Here is a 25,418-nt window from a genome sequence, read left to right as displayed (position 1 = left end):
TCGAAATCGGATTTTCCAATCCAACTTACACCCCTATGTCTAGAATTATAAAAATAAAAACCTCAAGAAAACATGGTATACTTTCCAACAAGACAACATAAATTTAGCAACAAAAAAAGAAAACAAGAACAAGGGCGCAAAACAAAGACAAAATGAATAAATCCAGAGGATGGTATTTTTGCTTTCCTTCTAATCCAACTTGGCAGTTTTGTCAACTAACAATCAACGCGACCCAAGTGTCCGTTTGACCCACATATGCTTCATTTTTGTTTTCTTGATGAATTTTCATCACTTAAAATGCAATACAATAGTAATGTCCATTTCGATTTATTTTTTGCCAAAGTGTTTTTGTTTTTTTAGTACAAGTGATAGTTTAAATTAGAGGGGAGGGGGTTTCTCACACACACGCAACAAAGATGCTATGGAAGTTCGAATCTTATTTGCAGGTCAATGCATTTTTCCACTGGACTAGACCCTATTGACAATTTTTTTTTACCAAAGTTAAGAAAAAGAGGAGGAAAATTCACACATATGGGTACATGGGGACTTGAACCAGAATCCCTTAGGGTGGACTTATAAAGGCGTAAAGAGGTTCTGCACCTCCCCTTGTCGGAAATAGTTTGAGAGGCGCTGCATATTGCCCCTTTGGTGGTGCACTCCAAGTGTTCTACGAATTGCCTAAACCAAGCTTATCTTTCTGTGCACAACGCGCCAATTTTTTTTTTAAAAAGAAAAAGAAAAATCTTGGCTAAAACGACATCGTTTAAACCAAGCTTTTAAAAAAAGGAAAAGGAAAAAAAAAGGGGAAAGTTGGATTGTTTTGTGGGCTTTAATAAGCATTCTAGGGTCTGCTTAATAAATGATAAGGGAGTTTTGAAAAATAGCTTTAACATCTAGGGCTTTTTGTTTGTATTAGTAATGAAAATATAATGCGACATTTTCATGATATATCACCTCCAACTGACGAGCTACCTAATGCCTTAATGGTAGGGGTTCGAAATTCGTTGGAAGCACTTTGTGGTTAGGAGCATACGGAACGCCGAGCGGGGATTAATCCCATCCTTGGAGTGTGAGGACACCTTGTGGTATTTACAAAAATCTGATCGATAACAATTGTAGGTTATTTGTAATGTTATTTTTTTCTATAACTTATGAATGACATTGGTATTGTTTAAATTATAAGGATATTTAGTTGTCAATTTTTGTTTATTATTATTTATTATTGAGAAAGTTTGGAGTGGTAGGTACCCTGTAAAGAAAATAAATGGCATTTCTTACAAATTTAGAACAATATTTTTTTATATACGAATTTAGAACAATATCGAGAAAGTTTGGAGTGGCTTGTTTTTGGAGTTGACCGTTATTTCTAAAAAAGAAATATCTTCGAAGTCGTCTTACACGCACTTGTAGAGTAGTGGGAAAAAAATCACCAAAAGCTTCAGAAAACACCAGAAACAGCTCAACTTCAGATTCACTCTTCCTCTTCTCTCTTTCCTACGCAAGATCCAATCAAGTCCAGCTTAAGCTCCTCTCTCTCTCTCTCGCTGAAGCCCAAGATCCAAGTTTCAGAAAGTGGGGTTCACCTTCTCAATAATCCATTATCCATGCAAGAGGGGATAGATTCAGGTTTGTGTTCCTTACTTCAAATGTTTGGTAGACTATAAACATTACCCAGGAAAGTATAGGCTTGAGATTGACCCTTTCAAGAAAATTGTTTTGTGTTCTAATTTTGTTCATTGACCTCTGTGGATAAAATGTGGTAACTAAAGTCTCTGTCTTGTGGGGTGAGTACTGTGTTGGATTTTGAGATTGAATATTTGGGTGTTGAAATTTTCTTTAGTTCAGTTTTTGGGCAGCTGAATAAAATTTAAAACTTTTGAGATCATGAAGATTGCATCGTTGGTGGTTGTGGTTTGGAGTGTGTATGGCTTGTTGAGTTTGGGGTTCACATATCCGTACCATGTAGAACCAGAATTTGATTTTATGAGTGAAAGAAGTGAAACCCCTGTTACCTATAACTATGATCGAATAGATGAAGTGAAGAAAGAATGTGGTTTTGTTCTTTCTTCTGCTTCTGAACTGAAAGCTGCAAATAATAAGGTGTATAGCATAAAAGAGGAGCTACTTTTTGTTAATGGGGACTGGAGGCAGGAGGTGGGTAATGCCCCAATCATACCATTTGATGATAGAGAAGTCCCAACAGAGTCGTGGGGTAATCGTACTACATCGAACTTGGTATCGTTTTGGGTTACGGATGTTGATCGTACCCATCGATCCAAGAAGTCTGTAAGTGTTAGTGGGTTCATGATTTTGGGCATTACTAAAGATGGTGGCTTTGCAGATTATGGGTACCAAGGAAATTCTGAATTCCAGATATGGCCTGGCCATTCTCAAATCCCAATTTCCTTCCAAGGGATTTACACTGAATCAAAGAAAAATGGTGGAGAAAGAGTAATGTGTTTGTTGGGGAGTACAATGTTACCTTCTCGGGACTCTGATTCTGCTAACCCTTGGGAGTGGTTGAAGGCTTCTCGGGAGTCGGATCCTCCTCTTTCTCAAGATGATCAAATTCTACTTGTTCTTCACTATCCAATGACTTTCACGTTGACAAATAGGTCTATCCAAGGAGAATTAAGAAGTTTAAATTCAAAGTCAAACTCAAAGTATTTTGATGTGGTTCACATTTCATCGCAGTTGGGAAAGTCTGCATCTTACGATTTTGGATCTGAAAAGATAGTGTCAAGAGCATGTGATCCATACCCTTACAATGATAGCTTGATCTATGGTGGCGTTAGCATCTATAAAGGTCCTTCTATTTGTGAAATCCTTGAAGAAATTGTAAGGGACCAAGCTTTCACTGTTTTGCCAAACTGGAGATGCAATGCCAATGATGATTTTTGCAGTAAGCTGGGTCCATTTGTGGCTGATGAAGAGATTAAGGCATCAGATGGAAGCTTTAAAGGTGTTAAACTTTTTATGCAGAATATCAAGTGTGAACAAAAAAAAGACCAGGGAAATGCCAGTTCCGCAAGGGTTTCAGCTGTGTTTAGAGCTGCTTCTCCACTGGAGAATCAGTATACCGCAGCAAAGAGATCTGGGCTTAACAACATGACTGTTGCTGCTGAGGGAATATGGAAATCTACCAGTGGGCAGCTTTGCATGGCTGGTTGCCTTGGACTTGTTGATGTGGAGGGGAGTCGATGCAATAGTCGGATCTGTTTGTACATACCTGTCTCTTTTTCCATAAAGCAACGAAGCATTATTTATGGAAGTTTATCCAGCACCAATAACAGCGGTGCATCATTCTTTCCTCTCTCGTTTGAAAAGCTAGTGCAGCCTACAGAGTTGTGGAATTATTTAAGAACCTCCCATCCATACTACAGGTACACAAAAATTGATTCAGCTGCTGTTGTCTTGGAAAAAAATGAGGCCTTCAGTGTTGGAACTGTCATCAAGAAATCATTGCTGAATTTTCCCAAACTGGAAGACACAGAAGCTTTTCAAGTCAGTCTTTCTCTTCTCTCAGAAGATCTAACCCTTCATGTGTCTGCATTTCCTGATCCAATGCGAAATGCTCAGCCTCCTAGAACAGATATTCAGATGGAGATTCTCTCTGTTGGCCCCTTGTTTGGGCGCTTTTGGTCTCCTCAAAATAGTTCCACTGTAGAAGAGGAGACTCCTTACCACACGAAGGCTGAATACACTGAAAAGCAGCTCCTTCTGAATGTATCAGCACAACTTACCATCTCTGGGAAAGCTTTTAGCAATTTCTCTGTGCTTTTCTTGGAGGGTCTGTATGACCCACATGTTGGAAAGATGTATCTAGTTGGTTGCAGGGATGTTCGAGCCTCGTGGAAGATCTTGTATGAGAGCATGGATCTTGAGGCTGGGCTTGATTGTTTAATTGAGGTGGTTGTGTCTTATCCTCCAACTACATCTAGATGGTTAGTCAATCCAGCTGCAAGTATCTCAATAGCCAGCCGAAGGAATGAAGATGACCCCCTTTACTTTAGTACAGTCAAGCTCAAAACTCTTCCGATTATGTACAGGAAACAACGGGAAGACATTCTCTCTCGTCGGGGTATTGAGGGAATCCTCAGGATTTTGACTCTTTCCCTGGCAATATCTGGCATTTTAAGCCAACTGTTTTACATCAGACATAATGTTGATTCCGTGCCTTACATGTCTCTAGTCATGCTAGGTATCCAAGCCATTGGGTATAGCATTCCTCTGGTCACAGGTGCTGAAGCGCTTTTCAAGAAGATATCTTCTGAATCCTATGAAACATCTTCATATGACCTTGACAACAGTCAGTGGTTCCATATAATTGATTACACGGTAAAGTTTCTTGTGATGGTCTCATTATTACTGACTTTAAGGCTTTGTCAGAAGGTTTGGAAATCCCGAATCAGATTACTTACACAAACTCCTCCTGAACCACATCGTGTCCCTAGTGATAAGCGGGTGCTTCTGAGTACCTTGACAATACATTTTATTGGCTATATAATTGTTCTTGTCATTCATAGTTTGAACACCAGCAGAAGATCTATTCGGACAAAAAGCTACAGAATCGCTAGAGCAAATTCTCATGCAATGTGGGAATGGGAAACTGAGCTAGAGGAGTATGTCGGTCTTGTTCAAGATTTTTTCCTTCTCCCACAAATCATTGGCAACCTTGTGTGGCAGATTGATTGTAAACCACTTAGAAAGTTTTATTTCTTCGCAATCACACTGGTCAGACTTTTCCCTCACATTTATGATTATGTGAGAGCTCCTGTGCTCAATCCTTACTTTGCCGAGGACTACGAGCTCGTCAACCCAACTACGGATTTTTACTCCAAGTTTGGGGATATTGCCATACCTGTTACAGCAAGTATCCTTGCAGGTGTAGTCTATGCTCAGCAAAGATGGAGTTATGAGAAACTCAGCCAAACTCTTACTGTGGGGCAATGTAGGCTTCTTCCATTGGGATCCAAAATGTATGAGAGGTTGCCTTCAAGTTCCAAAGCATTTGAAGCTGAGCTTGTTTCTGTTGTCAGTGGTAATGCTAGACATGAGAATGAGAAAGAGGATGATGATGCAGAATGATGTGGAAAACTCTTTAAAATTAACATACAGAAAAAAAAGTGTTGTAAACATATATGCGCAGTGTTACTTTGATGTTTGTTCTCACTTACCAGATGTTGATGTTGGCTTCTAAGAGAATTGTAGCAAGAACTAAATTGTCCTGCCTTTTTTTTTCTTCTTTCTTTTATCTTTTGCTGCTATAGATGTTCATTTCTTGGTTACAGTCTCATTCAGAAGGATTAAACTGTTCTAGGGTACTAGGCCCCTCTCTCCCAAAAAACACTCGTAGAGTTGTATTCACTTTGAGGGTCCCCTCGGCCCTCTTCTTTTCCTCCCTTCTCCACTTCCCCCATTTTAAGAGACGGAAGGTTTTCCTATTTGTCTTCGTCTTGTTATGATTTTTCTCCAACTATCACAGGCGATTGTGTCTCGACGTTGGATTTGTACGTGTGTTTCGGCGTTAGATCTCCACAACCATCCTTTTTGCGGTTTCTTTATGTTTGAAATAAGTTGCAAAGACTTTTTGGGTTCTCTATGTAGTTTTCACATCTATTTTTGTGAGAGCTTTTCACCTCTCCTTTGTGAGAGCTTTTTATCTCTCCTTTGTCAAAGTTTTATTTGTATTGTTATGGCTTGAATTTTTTAAGCTTTATCTTTTTTGTATTATTCTGAGTTTGCAATCTTAGTTGGGATGCCTATGTCAGAGTTTCTTCGATCCTACATGATCGTTAATGGAGGCGCACCAGAGTGTCTTAATTTTAATGTTAGACCGCTCCGTTATTGTAATGGATCTTTATGACTAGTTTGTATTGGCCCTTTGTGGTTAGTGTAGGGTAATTGTTTGGGTTCAAATGGAACCATCCAAATATGTGAAAATCAATAATCTTAGTCACTAAATCCGTTTCCAAATTTTATACAATAACTGACAAGTTACAGAGGGACTCAAGGAATGATTCACTTTTTTAAATTAATTTTTATTTATTTATAGATCAACTACATGAAACTTCCCAAGCTATGAAGTCAATATTAAATTGGCCATTATATTTTGAAGGTTACAAGTTCATACCTAAACTCAAAGGCCCGTTTGGTGATCATTTCGTTTTTAGTTTTGATTCCTTTAGTTAAAGATAGAAGAAAAATATATAACATAAAGAATGAAAGAGGGATGAGTAGGGGACGCCCTAAGAGCACTTCCGCTCATTTGTCATGGCAAAATGTAAGGGCACTTACTGTTCACGTGAATAGTGTTTGCCTTAGCAATTTTTTATGCATTCCCCCCATTGTCATAGCAACCCAAGGAAAACCACTATTTACATGAGATATGAGGAAATGAATTTGTATGGAGTTTTGGTGTGGGAAGTGAAGAACATGACTAGGCATTTATAGAAAAAAAATTTTCTAAATTTTTTGGTATTTTTTTCCTTTTCTTTTAATTTTTTTTTGTATTTAAATTGACCACTAACATCACACTGACCTCATGAGGTTAGCTTGCCCAGGCAAGTCTTGCTTTTAGGCTCGGGCTTGGTGGAGCCCACCTCTTATCAGGGGTGGATCTCATTGCTGGAATGAGTTTTGGGAGCCTAGGGGGCCTTTTGCTTGGGCAAGACATGCTGCTGAAAGTTCTCTAAGCACAAGCAAGTAAGGCGGCCGTTTAGGGCCTCTAATTTATATAAATCTATATAGTATGTCATTATAAAGAAAAAGGATATAAAAATTATGTTAAGCCCAATTATGCACTCCAAAATTAAGAAGAGAGACCCACTTATTCATTAAATCCGTAGTCCGAGCCAATTCACCTAGTTGAATAGAAAAAAAAAACACATTGAGTCCAATTTCACATGTTTGAACTCTAAAGTTGGCCAAAAAAAAAACCCTACGAAAAGAAACTTCCCAATGCCAAACACTTTTGCTTTACCAGTTCTTTCTCAATGATTCAGTAAGGGCCGAAGTCCAAATTGTTTAACAAACATGGTGATTGATGATTTCTTTTCATTTTGAATTTCATGTTTTGTTTTTTGGGAAATGGGTCTAGAATTTCATGTTTTGTTCAATTATTGAATTAAAAGTCAAACCTAGAGCTCGTCTCGTCTTCTTGTTTAGTTACTTAGGTAAGTGGTCCTTGTGGTGCATGCCTATATGTACGAGGCCATCAGGTCCACCTAGAGAATTTCGAGCATATACTAGGGAAGGAGACTTTTTATGTCTCAAATCAAATTCACAAACAAGGAAAAGCGAAATATTGCATTAACTTTTTTTTTGTCGTTATAGGACAGAAGGATGGGTGTGGCTGGTCTTGTTGGTTGGTGTGGTGTGGGTAGCTGCTGGTATTTCAAGTTTTTTATTTTATTGTTTGATTTTCCTTTTTATTACATTGAGAGGAAAAAAACTCTGAGGTTTCGACCTTGGACGCTAAGCAAGGAGGAAGGGAGAAGGCCACAACCAATGTGGTAACCCTGCTCGACAATTTTATTGTTCATGATTTGCTTAGCTTACTTTTGTATTTTTAATTTGAATTTCTTATAATAAATTGATAAAATTATAAAACTGGTTGAATTGACGAGTTGATTTGTAACAAAAAATTAGACGATGTTGATGTTGGGAATGACATTGATGTGTAGAGCAACATAATGGGGATGCCATTGAGAATGTAGATTGAAATAAAGAGTTCAGAAGAGTAAGTGAGGGCGTTTGGTATCCTATTCAAATAGGGAACTCAAAAACTTTGATTTTTCTTAAAAACAAGGAGTTCTTAAATCTATTTTTAAGTTTCAAAAACTTGTTTGGTATGCAATTTGAAAACTGTTTTCAAATCTTAAAAATTTGAGAACTTGTGGGTTGTTAGAAAAAAACTTAAAAAATAGATTTTTTTTGTTTTTAATAATTGTGGTGTTTTTTAGTTGTTCTTGAGTTTGAGTTTTTAAAAATAGGGCTACCAAACATGTTTTTTTTGTTTTGGACTCAAATTCTGTTTTTGAGTTTAAAAAGTTGGATTCAAGTTGAATACCAAACATGCCCTGAATTATTTGTGATACAAAGCCAAAAAGGAAAGTACAATTAATAAATGAGAATTGGGATAGATAAGAGACTTTCAAATTTATGTGCATAATGTACAGGTAGATCGCTAGTAATCATGTTTTCTTTAGATATGTTACGGATGTGGTGGTAGGTGTAGCTGCGACGTCGCTTCTTCAGGTGGTGGTGGTAGGGTTGTTGTTGAGAAAAGATGGTATTTCATTCAATCGAAAGGAACATTACATTGTAAGAACTAGCATGTTAACGGCAGTCTCGTTAAAACCTTCCTAGAGAAACAAAATCCCAGGGTAGGAAAGAGTATCACCCATGCTATTGACTAAACAGAAGAATCAAACAACTTATAAGAAACAAATCAACCTTAACACCAACCACAAAACCCTTCAAACAACATCCCATCACTACGTAGGTACTGTCAAAGAAGACTCATAGGTTGTTTTAGGGTTTTGGTTATGTTGGGTTTATGGGTTTTGTTTGGGCTTATAATTAATTGTGGTGATATGGGCTAGTAGTTTTAGTGCGACGGCTTTTGTCCGACTTAGTTTTGCTTTTAGCATGTTAATTTGTTGACCTCTTGAGATTAGTACTTTAGATGTTTTGTTGATGTCTTCGATTGTACCATTGAAATTTATCTAATGAAGTTTCTCTTTCATAAAAAAAATAAAAAAAAAATCCATGTGCATTATGAGATTGTTGCCAAACCATCCAGAAATTTGACATAGCAGGTGTAGCTTGTTGTGGCTTAGTGGTGTGCATGCCTATATGTACATGAACAACAAGCAAGGATACTTTTTTTTTGGGTATGAAAATACTTCAATAAAAGGCGCGAAAACCGCCAGCAAAACAACAAAATAGAAAAACAAACAAGATGCAAGCAAACTAGGATACAAAAGAGAGCCTAGAATAAAGCCAACACCCAAAGGAATCTAAGCAAATTAATGAGCAGAGAACTCCATGGGAGGACAGGAAAGGCCGTCGAAAATCAAAAGAGACGGTGGTGGCCTTACAGCCCAACATTCCAGTTGCATCGCTCTAGCTCCAATCGCAGCTGCCTTATGTCACAAATTCACAAACACCAAAAAAGCGAACTCATGCACATGTCAAAATCGCAAAAGTTGGGAGGTTTTGGAGGCTCATAATGCATGCAGTTGTAGTAACAGTCCTGAGGTATATACAAATAAAGAAAATTTACAATTGTAGTCACAATTTTGGGGTATATAGATTCAGATGATATTTGCTGTCATAATCTATATATAAATTTGTGGGATGGACACATGGCAAACTTCAAATATGAGGAGGTGTACCAACTGAATTATGTTATTGAAAGAGAGAGTTACATGTAGGGGTAGGCATCAGAACCGAAGAACCGATCAATTGAATCAAATTGGTTTGAAAAAAATTGAAAAAAACTATGTTGACCAAAAAATCAAACTCAATTCAAAAATTGAATAGAACCGAACTGGATAAATAGTATCGTTTTCAATTCTAATTTGAGACGAAAACCGGCCCAAACCGGACCGTGCACACTCCTAGTTACATGTGATGTGATAATATTGAATTTTAATACAATTTATATTAGTTCCTTGTATGACTCTTCAACTGGCATCCAATTTAAAATACCAATCATTTTTGGTATTTAAAATAAAAAAGTATTGAGTATAATATTTAATCCCTAAGATCTCATATTTATATCCACACATGACCAACGGGAATTTAATCCAGACCATTGATTTGAAGATCGAACTTTCATAACACTTAATATTATTTGTGAAAAACTTCCATTCTTTTGAAGTTTTTAGTTTGTAAATTCAAACTCCCACTTTGATAATATACGTATGAGAAATCCGCCCTGTAGTGCTTGTATTAAAAAAGATATGCACATATAATCTTTAATATATTTTGATACTTTTGAGCACCCGAAGCAATGTCACCGACCAACCTCCTCATGGACTACGTATTATACTCTAGTTTTCATATTATATATTGCATGCATGGAATGGAATGGTGTACTCATGAGATATTTTATTTGCTCCGAGTCTCTTAATAAATAAATAAATAAAAACACCAAAAATGAAGTTATGTGGACAACTCCGGTTGATAATAAAGAAAATTTGGTATAGGTTTTGGCGTAATTGCAATTTGATCAATGTATTCAGCTTTGCATATAATACATAAGATGCGAAATTGTCTCCCGAACAAATAATAATAGCAACGTATGACATATCCAAAATGCCACTTTGGTAACTTTCACCGCAATTTATGTGCTAAATTAAACGGACTACATTTATTGTTGGCTTATTTTTTCAAACGTTTCCATGAGGAGGGAAAACAAATCCAAGGGAGGAGAAGAGTTTCACTTTCCCCTTACTTTCCCATGTATCAAACAAGCATTTCTCATATATAGACTTACCATCCCATGCCCAAGCCTCCTTTCATATAAACTAAACGGGGTCTTATAATAGTGGCCGCACTTAATTAATTACTACAAGAAGTTGATATTCCATCCTACATACTGATGGACTTTCAAGTATTTGAAAAAGACTTATTAAGGTCCACCATTAAGTTTTGAAACCTTTTATTACATGGTTTTAATTGATAATAAAATTCTTGATGTGATCATCGGGTTGTTGTGCTATTTACAATGAATATTAAACTACTTTAGTAACATCATATTGATAAAATATTGTTAATAGCTTGCATCTTTGTTGGAAGTCTTTCTTTTTATTTTTTTAATCTCTTTCTTAGAAGACCAAAGAAGATTAAAGAAAGAAATGAAATCCAAAGTATATATTAATTTCCCCGCCAATTTTGGAACATGAAAGACTTAACATGGTACACTTCCCTCTCTCTCTCTCTCTCTCTCTCTCTCTCTCTCTACACGCATTATACACATTATATATTTTTATATATATATATATATATATCACAGTGTCTTTCCTCTACCTTATTTGAACAGAGGAAGCTAGTCAGACAAGAACCCTTAAATATTTCAAGTTTCTGACAGCCTTGAATTTCAAAGGTTCATATTTGATTAAAATCTGCCCCCCCAAAAAAACAAACTGGCATTTTGTGGGTGCTCAGTGGACTATATTTGCAAAATGAAACTCTGCAATGTCAGAGAATGATTTGCTGCAATATGTGGATTTGAAGCAATCTTTGGATTTTATTTTCTTTCCTTGTGTATTATTTCTAAACTCTTCCTGTAATCATAGATGTTTTATACTGCAAATTGTATTAGTTTGGTTCCCTTGGTGAAAGTAGTTTGTGAAAGAAATTAGTCTGTGTTTAATTTGGTGGGTTTGGGTTGCTTTTGCTATTACAACAACAATATTCTTCATTTTTTCAGTTTGAAAATTGAAATGGAGAGTGGTGGCAATGGTCTCCAATTAGGCAGTTCTTTGAGATGGAGGAACAATGGTGTGGAAGCTTTCTCAAGGTCTTTGCATGACGAAGACGAAGAAGAAGCTCTTAAATGGGCAGCACTTGAGAAGCTTCCTACTTATAATCGTTTGAAGAAAGGCATACTCATTACGCCCACTGGCGAAGCTAGTGAAATTGACATACCAAATCTTGGTTTTCAAGAAAGAAAAGAATTGATTGGGAGGTTTCTGAAAGGTTCTGAAGAGGACAATGAGAGGTTCTTGTTGAAGATCAAAAACCGTATTGATAGGTAATAAGTTCCTCCTTATCTGATATTTTACTGTGTCATGCCAATCTATGAAAACCTGTTCTATACTGTTCTTATTTATTCAGTTAGTTATAAAGAGAAGCATCCTATGTAGGTTCAGATTCCAGTTAAGTCCAACCTCCTAAAATCCTAATTTAGGACACATGAACGACGCATATTGTCGCGTCATTTAACATGTGGATGATGTGGACCTTGTACTATGAAAGTTTTGAACATCCTATCCAAAACCAATTGACAACGGATGGAGAAGCTCATGATCTTATAAACATTAATGTAGGACTTACATTTCTTGGTTTGGGATAGTACTTTGAACAACTTGACATCAGTATTCGAGCCTAGCTAGTTTCAACTTGGCTCTCCAGACAGGCTTCACCTCAAGCCTAATTTTATTGGAGTTTCAAATATTTAATTTGCTTGATTCAAGTCTACTTTTCAACTTTAAATCTCGCATTAATATACAAGGGAGGAGTATGCTTCTGGTGTTTGGGCTTTGATAGCAGGTCTGTCCTCTTTACTTTCCACCTGAGGGTGTTGAAGAAAATAATTCTAAGTTTGTTAGATACCGCCCTTTATATGAACGAATATACTTAAATTCTGTATGTACATAATATCTTAAGTTTTTGGACTGATTCTCTTAGTAGACCAGTAGGGGAAGTATAAAAATTTGAATGTTTCAATGGAGCTCCGTTGATGAACTATTGGTGTTTCCTGAATACTTTTCAGAGTAGGAATTGATCTTCCAACAATTGAGGTTCGAATTGAGAATCTAAATGTAGAAGCAGAAACTTATGTAGGAAGCAGAGCTTTGCCTACACTCTTTAACTTCATCGTTAACATACTCGAGGTAACGTTAACATCTCTACATGCTGAGAGGATCCTGCTTTTGATTTATTAACCTTTCAGTGATCTCACAGTTTAATCACTTTTTCCATTGATCTTAAAGGGCTTCTTGAATGGTCTCCATATTCTTTCAAGTAGAAAGACACATTTGTCTATCCTCCACAATGTTAGTGGAATCATAAAGCCTGGCAGGTGAGCAAAGGACTAGTTTGCCTTCTTTTACTTCCTCACTTCCAAAGAAAAGGAAAAAGATATTTCAGTACCCAGTTATCATTTGTTTTGCATGCATTTTTCAGAATGACATTGCTATTGGGTCCTCCAAGTTCTGGCAAGACCACACTCTTACAGGCTTTAGCTGGAAAGCTCAATCTAGATCTAAAGGTGCAAAGGATTCTCAAACAGCTTTAAAGTTCTTCTATAATCGCTTTTCAGAAAAAGATATCAGTAAAATCTGAATGCTCTCATAACTAATTTGAAGACCAAATGTTATGCCTCAGCTTTCTGGAAGGGTGACTTACAATGGCCATGAAATGAATGAATTTCTACCCCAAAAAACTGCTGCTTACATCAGTCAACATGATCTACACATTGGAGAAATGACTGTAAGGGAAACCTTGGCCTTTTCTGCAAGATGCCAGGGGGTCGGGACGCGCTATGGTTAGTTCATTCGTGGAACTGCTTTTCTTTTCCTTCCACATTGGTTTTTAGGGTAAACTCTATAATAAGATTTAGATATATGTAAAGCACTGACTCATTTTCATTTTGGCCATCTGCAGATATGCTTGCAGAGCTGTCCAGAAGAGAGAAAGCTGCTAATATCAAGCCTGATCCAGACATTGATGTCTTCATGAAGGTGAGAAAAAAACTACTTTCTACTGTTGATCACAAAAACTCACACACAATCTATACCTTTGAGGATTCATGAGATTTTGTTTTTCCTGTACTTTCCCTTCTGGTGGAAATCATACCATGGAATTTTTAAAGTAACTGAAAGTTCCAAAACTGGAAATTGGTAATAATAGCTGGTAGTCTTGCCTGCTTCATATGATTCGAAATGGATTTGAAATTTCTATATGCAAGGAATCATTTGAACTTTATTAGTTTTCTTCCATTTCTTCGTATTCAAAGCTTGACATATTTGGATTGTATAGTCTAAACAAACAATTAAACCTTATAATGTTATCTGAGTCCCAAGATTCGGAACTAGTCCATCCAAATCTGCCCTAAGTGAATTCTTTCATGTGGTTCTAATATAATTGGCTTCTGCCATTGTAGGCAATAGCCACAGAAGGACAGGAGGTGAATGTAGTGACAGATTACATTCTAAAGGTAAACAATACCGAGAAGCTACCTTTGATCTTATAAGAGTCCTTTCAGAAATCACTACACAATTTTTTCAAAATCAATTATAAGCAAGTCATTTTTATTAATAGATTCTGGGACTGGAAGTCTGTGCTGATACCAAAGTAGGGAATGACATGTTAAGAGGTATCTCAGGAGGACAAAGAAAACGTGTTACAACAGGTAAAGAAATTCAATCAATAGTTTATTGAAGATCATCAAATTGTTCTAATCTGCATACACGATTATAGGCTCTACTTAAAAAATTTATTTTCAGGTGAGATGCTTGTTGGACCTGCAAAGGTACTGTTCATGGATGAGATATCTACTGGTTTGGACAGCTCGACAACATTTCAAATTGTGAATTCAATCAAGCAATACATTCACATTCTTAATGGAACGGCTGTCATCACACTCCTCCAGCCAGCACCAGAGACTTATGAGCTTTTTGATGATATTATCCTCCTCTCGGATGGCCGGATTGTGTACCAGGGTCCCCTTGAACATGTGCTTGAGTTTTTTGAATCTATGGGCTTTAAATGTCCTGAGAGGAAAGGCATTGCTGACTTCCTACAAGAGGTAGCTAGCTGTACTAAATGATGCACACTACATGTGGAATCTCATATCTTCTATTGCATGCTTAATGAAATTTGTTTTAGGTGACATCAAGTAAAGATCAGGAACAGTATTGGGCATGCAAAGATGAACCATATAGTTTCGTTACAGTCAAGGAATTTTCCGAAGCATTCCAATCATTTCATGTGGGACAGAAACTTAGAGATGAACTGTCAATTCCATTTGACAAGAGAAAAAACCACCCAGCAGCTTTGACAACCAAAGAATATGGTCTTAAAATGGGAGAACTGTTGAAAGTTTGCTTCTCAAGAGAATATTTGCTAATAAAGAGGAATTCCTTTGTCTACATCTTCAAGCTGACACAAGTAGATGTTAATTATCTGTATTTTAGTTCTGGATTTATATTCTGCGAAGTATCTATTTCTTAGTTTGTTTCTTTTTCCTGCTTCTAGCTGACACTTATGGCTCTGATTACGATGACAATCTTCCTACGAACTGAGATGCCCCGTGGTTCAGTAGATGATGGAGGAGTTTATATGGGTGCTTTGTTCTCCATAGTGGTCAGGATTATGTTTAATGGGATGCCAGAGCTTGCAATGACCATTCTCAAGCTTCCCATCTTTTACAAGCAAAGAGACCTCTTCTTCTATCCTGCATGGGCATATGCTCTTCCAACATGGATTCTCAAGATCCCCATGACATTTGTAGAAATAGCAGTTTGGGTGTTTATTACATATTATGTGATTGGATTCGACCCTAATATTGAACGGTAAACTAGTAAATATTAATATATAATAACTAACTTGTTTGCTATGCATACCAATCTTTGATGCATGGTCTTGCATATGCTGCAGGTTTCTTAGGCAATATCTACTGCTGCTACTTGTTAACCAGATGGCTTCTGCATTATTCCGTTTAATTGCAGCAATGTGTAGGAATTTGATTGTTGCGAACACGGTGGGGTCATTCTCGTTGCTCACACTTTCTACTCTGGGAGGCTTCGTGCTTTCTAGAGGTACAAACAACATAATAACATAACATATGGGAAAACAACATTCTTCTCATAACTTCATTGCTTAATTATATGATGCTTCTTTTGTTCCTTAATGTGACAGATGATGTTAAAAAGTGGTGGGTTTGGGGTTACTGGATTTCGCCTATGATGTACGCTCAAAATGCAATAGTAGTTAATGAGTTACTTGGTGAAAGTTGGAGACATGTAATTTTTTTGAAATCATATTGTTCTTTGTTCCTTCAAGATCTTTTCTATAATTAGTGTTTCTTCATTCTCATCTGATGACTGTCTCAATTTCCTTTTTATAAAAGGTACTTCCAAACTCAACAGTATCTCTGGGAATTGAAGTTTTAAAGTCCCGCGGGTTCTTTCCTCATGCATGCTGGTATTGGATAGGTGTTGGGGCAATGACTGGATTTGTATTGCTATTCAATATTTGTTACATTGTAGCTCTCTCCAAGCTAAATCGTATGTATCTGTACGTTATCCACTTCAATTTTTTTTATGAATTAGGAAGATTATCTTTTAATGTATCAAATAAATCATTATATATGCAGCACTTGCGAAACCTCAGGTTGTAAAATTAGAAGATCAAAGCAATGAACATGATGGCAGAATAAAGAAAACTAGTCAATTACTGCGCAGTCAAAATAGCTCAAGTCAACGAACCAAGACAGGTGCTAAATCTCATCCATAATGTGCACCTCCCAAGGTTTTGTGTGTATTTTTGTATTTCTTATGGTGCTGTTCTTAGATCACATTTAAATTTTAATTGGAATGCAGACAGTAAAGATGAAAGTGTGACAGAAATTGCAGTTGAGTCTATTCGTAATGGGAGGAGAGGGATGGTTCTTCCATTTGAACAACATTCCATCACATTCAATGAAATTACATACTCAGTTGACATGCCACAGGTTTTGATTTTCGAAATCAACTACACTCTTTTAATTTGTTTTGTTAAGTTAACTTAAAAACATTATATCCAACGGAGTTTGAACTTACAGGAAATGAAGATCCAAGGTGTCCTAGAGGACAAATTAATGCTTCTGAAGGGTGTGAGTGGTGCTTTTAGGCCAGGTGTTTTGACAGCTCTGATGGGAGTGAGTGGTGCTGGTAAAACCACTCTCATGGATGTACTGGCGGGTAGGAAAACTGGTGGATATATTGAAGGGGACATCAAAATTTCCGGCTACCCCAAGAAGCAAGAAACCTTTGCCCGGATTTCTGGATACTGTGAGCAAAATGACATCCACTCCCCTCATGTTACTGTCTATGAGTCATTGCTTTACTCAGCATGGCTTCGTTTGCCACCTGAAGTCGAGTCTGAAACCATAAAGGTTAGAATGATAATATCTAAAACCAGAATCTGTTTCAGGGGTTGATGTTTAGTGAACAACAGAAATTAAGTCAAAGTTGGGTTATGCAACCCCAATTCATTAGCTTATTCATCTTTTCTAATATTAATGAACTTGAGCATATATTCTTATGGCTTAGCTTTTGCTCAGGTAATAATTAAGACTTCTAGAAAATTATATAAATTATTAGGGAACATCAAAGACTTCTGGTATTCAAAGACTTTGTTCATAATTGCTAAACTAAACTACATTGAATAATCTAATACACACTGTATGTAATGACCAGTGAAGGTTTAATCATGTAATAAACCAAACCAAGAAATATTAAAAAAAAAGTACCAAAAAAGAAGAAGAGAGGAAAGAGAATTAGGCTTTGATAAACAGTCTAGCTATAATCGGAACAATTTTCTTAATTTGGTGAACAATCTAGCTATAATCCATTTGTATCTAGTAATAAACTGCCCATGAAGCTTTAAAAAAGTAACTTGACATACCTGGAAAGAGAGAATGAATGTTCTTATTTTGTTTTTCCTCTTAATTATTGATATACAAGTCAATCAGAGAGAGCTTCAAAGACAAACTTGAACCCAGAAAGACTACAGAGATATAAGTGAAAAGCCACCCGTACTTTTTCTTGTCAAATCCTTGCTTTTTAATTCAAACGACTATTAGTTTCTTTTTAATGAAAAAAATAATGAAGATGTGCTTTACTTTCTTTTGGTCTTGGAAAAACAAAAACTACTGATCATGCTCAATAGAAAGAAGCCTATCATAGAGATTATATAACATGGTCCCCATATGAGTTTGACTTGATCACCTCAAGGGGCTTGCATATGTTCTGGCTATCATGATGTTGATTTGTAATTGTTGAATTCTCTAGAGATACAGGAATAGTCGCTTGTGTTATTCTTCTCCCAAAAGGAGGATTAAATAGTGAACAGACAATTACAAGTATGGAAAGGAAATAAAGGCAAAAAAGTCAACTCCTATGAAGAAGCCTCTAACTATGCTAATCTGCTATTATGCACAATTAAGTATATACAAGTCAACACTCCCCCTCAAGCTAGAGAATAGATATCTTGAATTCCCAGCTTAGCTAAAGAAGACTCAAACACCTTGCTAGAAACTCCCTTAGTAAGAATATCAGCAAGTTGATCATTGGTTTTCACGTAAGGAGTGCAAATCAATCCTTGTGATAATTTCTCTTTGATGAAGTGTCTGTCAATCTCAATATGTTTGGTTCTATCATGTTGTACAGGGTTGTGAGCAATACTAATGGCTGCTTTATTGTCACAAAATAATCTCATAGGACCCTGAATAGTAATCCTCAAATCTCGAAATAAAATTTTCAACCATAATAATTCGCACACACCGTAGGCCATAGCCCTAAACTCAGCCTCAGCACTAGATCTAGCAACAACTGTTTGCTTTTTACTACGCCAAGTAACTAGATTGCCACCCACAAACGTGCAATATCCTGTGGTTGATCTCCGATCTGAAATTGAACCGGCCCAATCTGCATCTGTGTAAGCCTCTATAGCAAAGTTATTATGCTTTGAAAATAAAAGGCCTTTACCAGGTGATGATTTCAAGTATCTAAGTATCCTTTCAACTGCTTGCATGTGGACCTCACGTGGCTCATGCATGAATTGACTGACGACACTCACTGCATAAGCTATATCTGGTCTTGTATGAGCCAAATATATCAACTTCCCTACCAATCTTTGATATCTTCCCCTATCAACAGCTGTATCATCAGTTTGCTTTCCCAATCTATGATTTTGTTCAATTGGAGTGTCCGCAGGCTTGCATGCTAACATTCCAGTTTCAGTCAGAAGATCAAGTACATATTTTCTTTGTGAGACAAAGATTCCTTCTTTTGAATGTGCCACTTCAATGCCTAAAAAATATCGTAGTGTCCCCAAGTCTTTGATATCAAATTCCTTGGCCAAATGTATTTTCAGCTTACTGATCTCCTTTATATCGTCCCCTGTCATAATGATATCATCTACATAAACAATAACAATAGTAATCCTACCATCCCGAGAATGTCGTAGGAACAATGTATGATCTGCTTGACTAGGACGATATCCATACTTTTGCATAGCTTGAGAGAATCTACCAAACCATGCCCTAGGAGACTGTTTCAGGCCATACAATGATTTTCTCAGTCTGCATACTTTTCCTTGAGAGGTCTCATCTATACCTGGAGGCATGTCCATGTATACTTCCTCCTCTAAGTCTCCATGGAGAAAAGCATTCTTCACATCAAATTGTTGAAGAGTCCACCCCAAGTTAGCTGCTAAAGATAAGAGGACCCGAATTGTGTTCATCTTTGCAACTGGAGCAAATGTGTCTTGGTAATCTATCCCATAAGTCTGAGTATACCCTTTTGCCACCAACCTTGCCTTGTATCTGTCAACAGAGCCATCTGCCTTATGTTTTATTGTGAACACCCATTTGCAACCAACAACTTTCTTCCCCCTTGGCAACTCCACCAACTCCCAAGTAGAGTTCTTTCGTAGAGCTCTCAATTCCTCATCCATAGCCTCCTTCCACCTTGGATTTTCTAGTGCATCCTGCAATTTTTGAGGAATAGATACAGAAGACAACTAATAGGCAAATGATTTAAAATATGGGGAGAGACGATGAGAAGACATGAAATTTGAAATAGGATATTTGTACTTTGATGGACAAGAACGAAGTGGTCTCCTTAAGGCAATAGGTAATTCATTATCAACTGAAGGAACAGAATTTATAGGGTTATTTTCAAGTAAAGAACAAGAAGGTTCAACAAACTCTACCTCTGAATTACCTATCACTAGGGCAGCAGATTGGTCATTTCTCGGAAAGGGCACCTTATCTCTTTTTGTATACACCAAATCATATGGTGACATACGATGACCAACAGGTGGGAGAGTCAAGGAATTGTCTTCTCTTCCATTATCATTCTTTTCACTTTCATTTTTTTCAATTTTTTCCAACTCAAACATTGGCACACCATAAGACTTATCTTCACTACTTATATTCTCCCCCTGAAGAGAAGTCTCAGAACTAAGAAGAGAGAAATATGCATGGTCCTCATGAAAAGTAACATCCCTAGTAACAAAGAATTTTTTGGACGGAGGATGATAACATTTGTACCCTTTCTGAGTGGCAGAGTAGCCAAGAAAAATACATTTGAGGGAATGAGGGTCAAGCTTACCACTATGATGAAGATGCACAAAACTAATGCAACCAAACACTCGAGGAGGAAGATGATTAACAGTAGAAGGAGAACATGCAGCAATGAACACCTGAATGGGAGTTTGAAATTTGAGAACTTGCAAAGGCATCCTATTGATCAAATAAGCAGCAGTAAGGACAGCCTCCCCCCAATAAGACTTTGGTACAGACATGGAAAGAAGCAGGGAACGAGCAACTTCTAGAAGATGGCGATTTTTCCGTTCAGCTACTCCATTCTGCTGAGGGGTATAGCTGCAAGATCTTTGATGAATAATGCCATGATTCGAAAAATAGGATTTGAGACCAGAATTGATGTACTCACCCCCATTATCTGAGCGGAAGACTTTAATCTTAGAATTGTACTGTGTATGGATCATTTGGTGAAAGGACTGAAAAATAGAGAAAACCTCACTTTTGTCAGTCATCAAATAAACCCAAGTAAGTCGGGAATAATCGTCAATGAATGTGACAAACCATTTGGAATTGGATAAATTTGACACACGAGAAGGACCCCAAACATCACTATGGACAAGAGCAAAAGGTGCAGAACTTTTATTAATACTTAATGGGTAAGAAACACGGTGGTGCTTAGCAAGTTCGCATATTTCACACTTAAATTGAGAAAGATCAACCGAAGACAATAAAGAAGGAAACAATTTTTGTAAATAGATAAATGATGGGTGTCCCAATCGTTTGTGCCATAACCAAATGTCCCTGGATGAGTCAGTAGCGGACTGAAGCGCATGAACTGTGGGAGAACTAGTATAGCCAGCTGGGTCATCCAAGAGATAGAGGCCCTCTTTCTCACTACCACGACCAATCGTTGCCCCGGTCCGTTGATCCTGAATTACACAATGAGTGTCATAAAAGGTGACAAAGCAATTTAGAGATTTAGTAAGCTGACTTATTGACAATAAATGGTTAGACAATCCAGGAACATGGAGAACATTTGAGAGGGACAAAGAATTCGAAAGGAAAACAGAGCCTTCACCAACCACAGGAGTGGGTGAACCATCGGCAGTGGTAACACAAGTCTTACTAGGGGATGAATAACGAGAGAAGAAATCAAGTTTAGAAGTCATGTGATCAGTTGCCCCTGTATCTATAATCCAAGAGTCTGAGAAAGACTTACCAGATGCACTAAGACAACAACCAAAGTTACCTGATGAGGTGGCTAAGGGACCGGAAGCCCCTTTAGATCCTTTATCAGAGAGCAAGCGAGCACACTCTTGAACGATTTGTTCCATTTGAGCAGAAGAGAGCTGAGAGGTAGGTTGGTCATTCTAATCACTAGAAGATGTGTGATAGGCTCTGGAGCTGGAACGGCCCCCTTTTCCACCTCCTCCCTTGCTGCCTTCAGCTTTTTCACCCTTCTTGCCAGGCCACCAAGGTAGATAACCATTGAGCTTGAAACATTGCTCTCTCACATGCTTAGTCTGATGACAATAATCACATTTCAAAGCATCCTTATCATCAGATTTCGAACTCTTAGCAACATTACTAGATGAGACAGCAGCTGAAGAACTAGATTGATGTACTGGTGGTGCCCAAGCCGAATGGTTTGCTGTAGAAGTCAAGGCAGACCCTTCTAAAGAGGGTGGCATAACCATAGCAGATCGGCGGAGAGCTTGGGCACGCACGTATGCATAGGCTTCACGCAAAGAGGGAAAAGGATCCTTTCCAAGCACCTGTGTTCTCACTTGATCCAAATCCGGATTAAGACCAGCCAAGAACTCAAAAGTACGTTCCTTCTCGATCCGTTTTTTTAACGCAGCAGTATCATTAGAGCACTTCATGTCGCACGGCTGATAATAATCAAGTTCCTGCCATAAAGCTTGGAGTGAATTAAAGTATGTCTCCAACGTCTTACCTTGCTGAGTAGTGGCTTGGATCCGATGTTTCAATTTATAAATCTGGGCATCACAACCTCCCTCAGAATAGGTTTGAGAAACCGCATCCCATATCGCATGAGCGGAGTCGAGACGCATATAGCCAAGACTAATATCCGGGGTCATAGCCTGGAGAAGCCATGATCTAAGCATAGCATCTTCTTCAACCCAAGTTATGAACTTTGGGTCAGTATTATCTGGTTGCTTCTTCTCTCCAGTCAAATATCCAATCCGACCTTTACCAGTAATATATAATCTCACAAAATGAGACCAAGCCAGATAATTGGTGCCATCAAGCTTAGTTGGCAACAACTGGACATTCATCAAATCATGATGATGATTGGAATTGGCTGGAAGAGATACAAGAGGCCGAGAATTAGAAGAATCTGTTATATCTCCCATTAGATCAGGAAATCCAGAAAATAGGAGTCGGTAGTGTCTGTAGCAGTGGGCAGGTTTTGGGTATTTAGGGCTTTAGGTCTGGGTATTATGGATTTCTGGCTAATTTGGAGTAACCTGTAAAAAAGGTTTTTTAAAATTCCTCTCTAGAGAGCTCTGATACCATGTTGAATTCTCTAGAGATACAGGAATAGTCGCTTGTGTTATTCTTCTCCCAAAAGGAGGATTAAATAGTGAACAGCCAATTACAAGTATGGAAAGGAAATAAAGGCTAAAAAGTCAACTCCTATGAAGAAGCCTCTAACTATGCTAATCTGCTATTATGCACAATTAAGTATATACAAGTCAACAGTAATTATGAAGTTCTTTTGCAGATGTTCATTGAGGAAGTGATGGAACTTGTGGAACTGACACGGTTGAGGCAAGCGCTTGTTGGGTTGCCTGGTGTGAGTGGTCTCTCAACTGAGCAGCGCAAGAGGCTAACCATTGCAGTTGAGCTAGTAGCAAACCCCTCGATAATATTCATGGATGAGCCAACTTCAGGGTTAGATGCAAGAGCTGCTGCAATCGTCATGAGAACAGTTAGGAACACCGTGGATACTGGAAGAACAGTTGTTTGCACCATCCACCAGCCCAGCATTGACATATTTGAAGCTTTTGATGAGGTGAGAAATTTTAATGGGTGGAAGACTAGCTGTTTCTTTAGGTTCCCTCTTCTCATATATTTGAGATTGATGAATGTGAGTGTGAATGCAGCTACTCCTACTGAAGCGCGGAGGAGAAGAAATATTTGTTGGGCCATTGGGTCACCATTCTTGCCATCTAATCAAGTATTTTGAGGTAGGGTGTGTCATGGATCACAGAGACATCCAACACTGAATACTTTAAATTTTTCCTTCCCTCCTATGTCATGGTTGCTGTATATTAACATGACTTTCTATAATCAAGGGAATTGAAGGAGTAAGTAAAATAAAAGATGGTTATAACCCAGCAACTTGGATATTGGAACTTACAACCTCAGCAGAAGAACTAGCTTTGGGGATTGATTTTGCCCAAGTTTACAAAAATTCAAAACTATTCAGGTCTGTTAGTTGATGTCACTGCTACATTGCAAACACAGTTCACTGCCTCTTCGATAGCAAAATGCTGAAACCTCCTTAACGTGTTTATGTATCATAAATTAGTTGCTGAAACATTTGCTTGGCATAATATGTTTCAGGACAAACAAGAAACTTATTAAAGACTTTAGCAAACCTGCACCTTCTTCAAAGGACCTCCATTTTCCTACTCAGTATTCGCAATCATTTCTCACCCAATCCATGGTTTGCTTATGGAAACAAAATTGGTCCTATTGGCGCAACCCATTATACACTGCAGTAAGACTTCTCTTTACAACTTTCATGGCGTTGCTGTTGGGGACAATGTTCTGGAACCTCGGCTCCCAAATGTAAGTTGGTACAAGGAAACAAAGAAATTAGTTTGGGGAAATCATTAGATTATTTTGTTTTTGTGTTTTCTCATTTTTCGTGTATTCAAATTCACTCTGTCTTATGAGATGCAGGAAAAGGCAACAAGATCTGTTCAATGCAATGGGCTCTATGTACATTGCTGTTTTCTTCCTTGGGGTCCAAAATGCTACATCAGTGCAGCCTGTAGTTGCTATTGAAAGAACAGTCTTCTACAGAGAAAAGGCTGCAGGGATGTATTCAGCCTTGGCATATGCATTGGCACAGGTGAAATGGATCTTATATTGTCAATTTTTCAATCACCAAATTTGGTTCTCTATATATGATAATTCAATTTCTATCTTGTCACAGGTTTTGATTGAGCTTCCATATATTTTAGTACAAACTGTGGTCTATGGAGTCATAATTTATAAGATGATCGGGTTCGAGTTGACTCTTGTCAAATTCTTTTGGTATCTATTCTTTATGTACTTCACATTGTTGTACTTCACATTTTCTGGCATGATGATTGTGGCTGTGTCACCAAATCATCACATTGCTTCTATTGTTACCTATGCATCTTATGGACTGTGGAACCTCTTTTCAGGATTCATTGTCCCACGACCGGTAAGTGTTGCTTAATTGTTATGTATTCGAGTAAGTTTTCAGCATATTTTTACCAAATTACTACAATTGTTCCTTTTGTCTTTTTCATTTTCCTACCGGCCAACAACAGAGGATTCCTATATGGTGGAGATGGTACTACTGGGCATGTCCTGTGGCTTGGACCTTGTATGGATTGGTTGCTTCTCAGTTTGGAGACCTAAACGATACGATCGACAATGGACAAACAGTCAAACAATTTTTGGATGATTACTTCGGTTTCAGACATGATTTTGTGGTAGTAGTTGCAGCAGGGCATGTAGGGTTTACAGTGCTCTTTGGATTCATCTTTTCCGTTTCGGTTATGGCGTTTAATTTCCAAACACGATAGATATTATTTTTCCTACTTGTATAGGAAAGTTTTAGAAACACATCAAGTCCTTGTAGTCCTTTGCCAATTACATGTTCCATAAAACTGCTGAATATTGTCCATGCTAGTTCCTTTATGCTCAGAGAATCAGTAAACCAAGCTCAGTGGTTTAAGGTTTCCTAATTTTCATCAACCCCTAAGAAATTGCAAATGTTATGCAGTTCCAAGCCAAGCCTAGAAAAGCAATGCTCATCTATATTTGGACCAGCTTTGCTGAAGCCAGATGTACAAATCTGAAATTTGATTGGCAAGCATGATATTGGATTTTATTTCTAAAGTTCTTGGACAAGAAACTTTTGAAGTCTGCATTTTAGTTAGTTCTTGTTTGGGTTTTTTCTTTCTTGTGTTCCACACATTGAAATCATCCACAAACCTATTGACAGACGTGAAAGAGTTAAAGCTAATATAAGGCCTAGACCTACCCAACGAAGATTTTTATTTTTATCTTTTTGATTTTATGGTGACATTAGTACATGATGTTACCAATCCACCCTTTTCGATTTAATGTATTTATA

At 37.6% G+C, this 25,418-nt stretch overlaps 2 protein-coding genes across 4 annotated transcripts; both read left to right on the top strand.

Moving 5' to 3' along the window:
- On the top strand, positions 1,362-5,453 carry LOC18782897. The gene has a single exon (XM_007214849.2). The coding sequence runs from the start codon at positions 1,885-1,887 to the stop codon at positions 5,086-5,088; it is 3,204 nt and encodes a 1,067-aa protein (XP_007214911.1). The 5' UTR covers positions 1,362-1,884; the 3' UTR covers positions 5,089-5,453.
- Positions 11,457-25,094, top strand: LOC18783372 (pleiotropic drug resistance protein 1). Of its 3 annotated transcripts, XM_020559589.1 has the most exons (24): positions 11,457-11,767; positions 12,509-12,629; positions 12,729-12,817; positions 12,922-13,006; positions 13,123-13,282; positions 13,402-13,478; positions 13,901-13,954; positions 14,059-14,149; positions 14,244-14,545; positions 14,626-14,907; positions 14,995-15,311; positions 15,397-15,557; positions 15,658-15,761; positions 15,869-16,025; positions 16,115-16,234; positions 16,341-16,471; positions 16,562-16,894; positions 22,800-23,090; positions 23,182-23,265; positions 23,374-23,507; positions 23,645-23,872; positions 23,987-24,158; positions 24,243-24,497; positions 24,607-25,094. In XM_020559589.1, the coding sequence occupies exons 1-24, from the start codon at positions 11,457-11,459 to the stop codon at positions 24,862-24,864; spliced, it is 4,317 nt and encodes a 1,438-aa protein (XP_020415178.1). In that variant the 3' UTR covers positions 24,865-25,094. The 3 variants fall into 3 exon arrangements, with proteins under 3 accessions (XP_020415178.1, XP_020415180.1, XP_020415179.1); XM_020559591.1 differs by lacking the exons at positions 11,457-11,767; positions 12,509-12,629; positions 12,729-12,817 and having other exon boundaries at positions 16,115-16,186; positions 16,365-16,471; XM_020559590.1 differs by lacking the exons at positions 11,457-11,767; positions 12,509-12,629; positions 12,729-12,817 and having other exon boundaries at positions 16,115-16,201; positions 16,350-16,471.

Source organism: Prunus persica, chromosome G3, assembly GCF_000346465.2.
Source record: "Prunus persica cultivar Lovell chromosome G3, Prunus_persica_NCBIv2, whole genome shotgun sequence".
NCBI classification, from domain to species: Eukaryota; Viridiplantae; Streptophyta; class Magnoliopsida; order Rosales; family Rosaceae; genus Prunus; species Prunus persica.
Note: the sequence above shows the minus strand (reverse complement) of the source record. Positions and strands in the feature narration are given on the sequence as shown.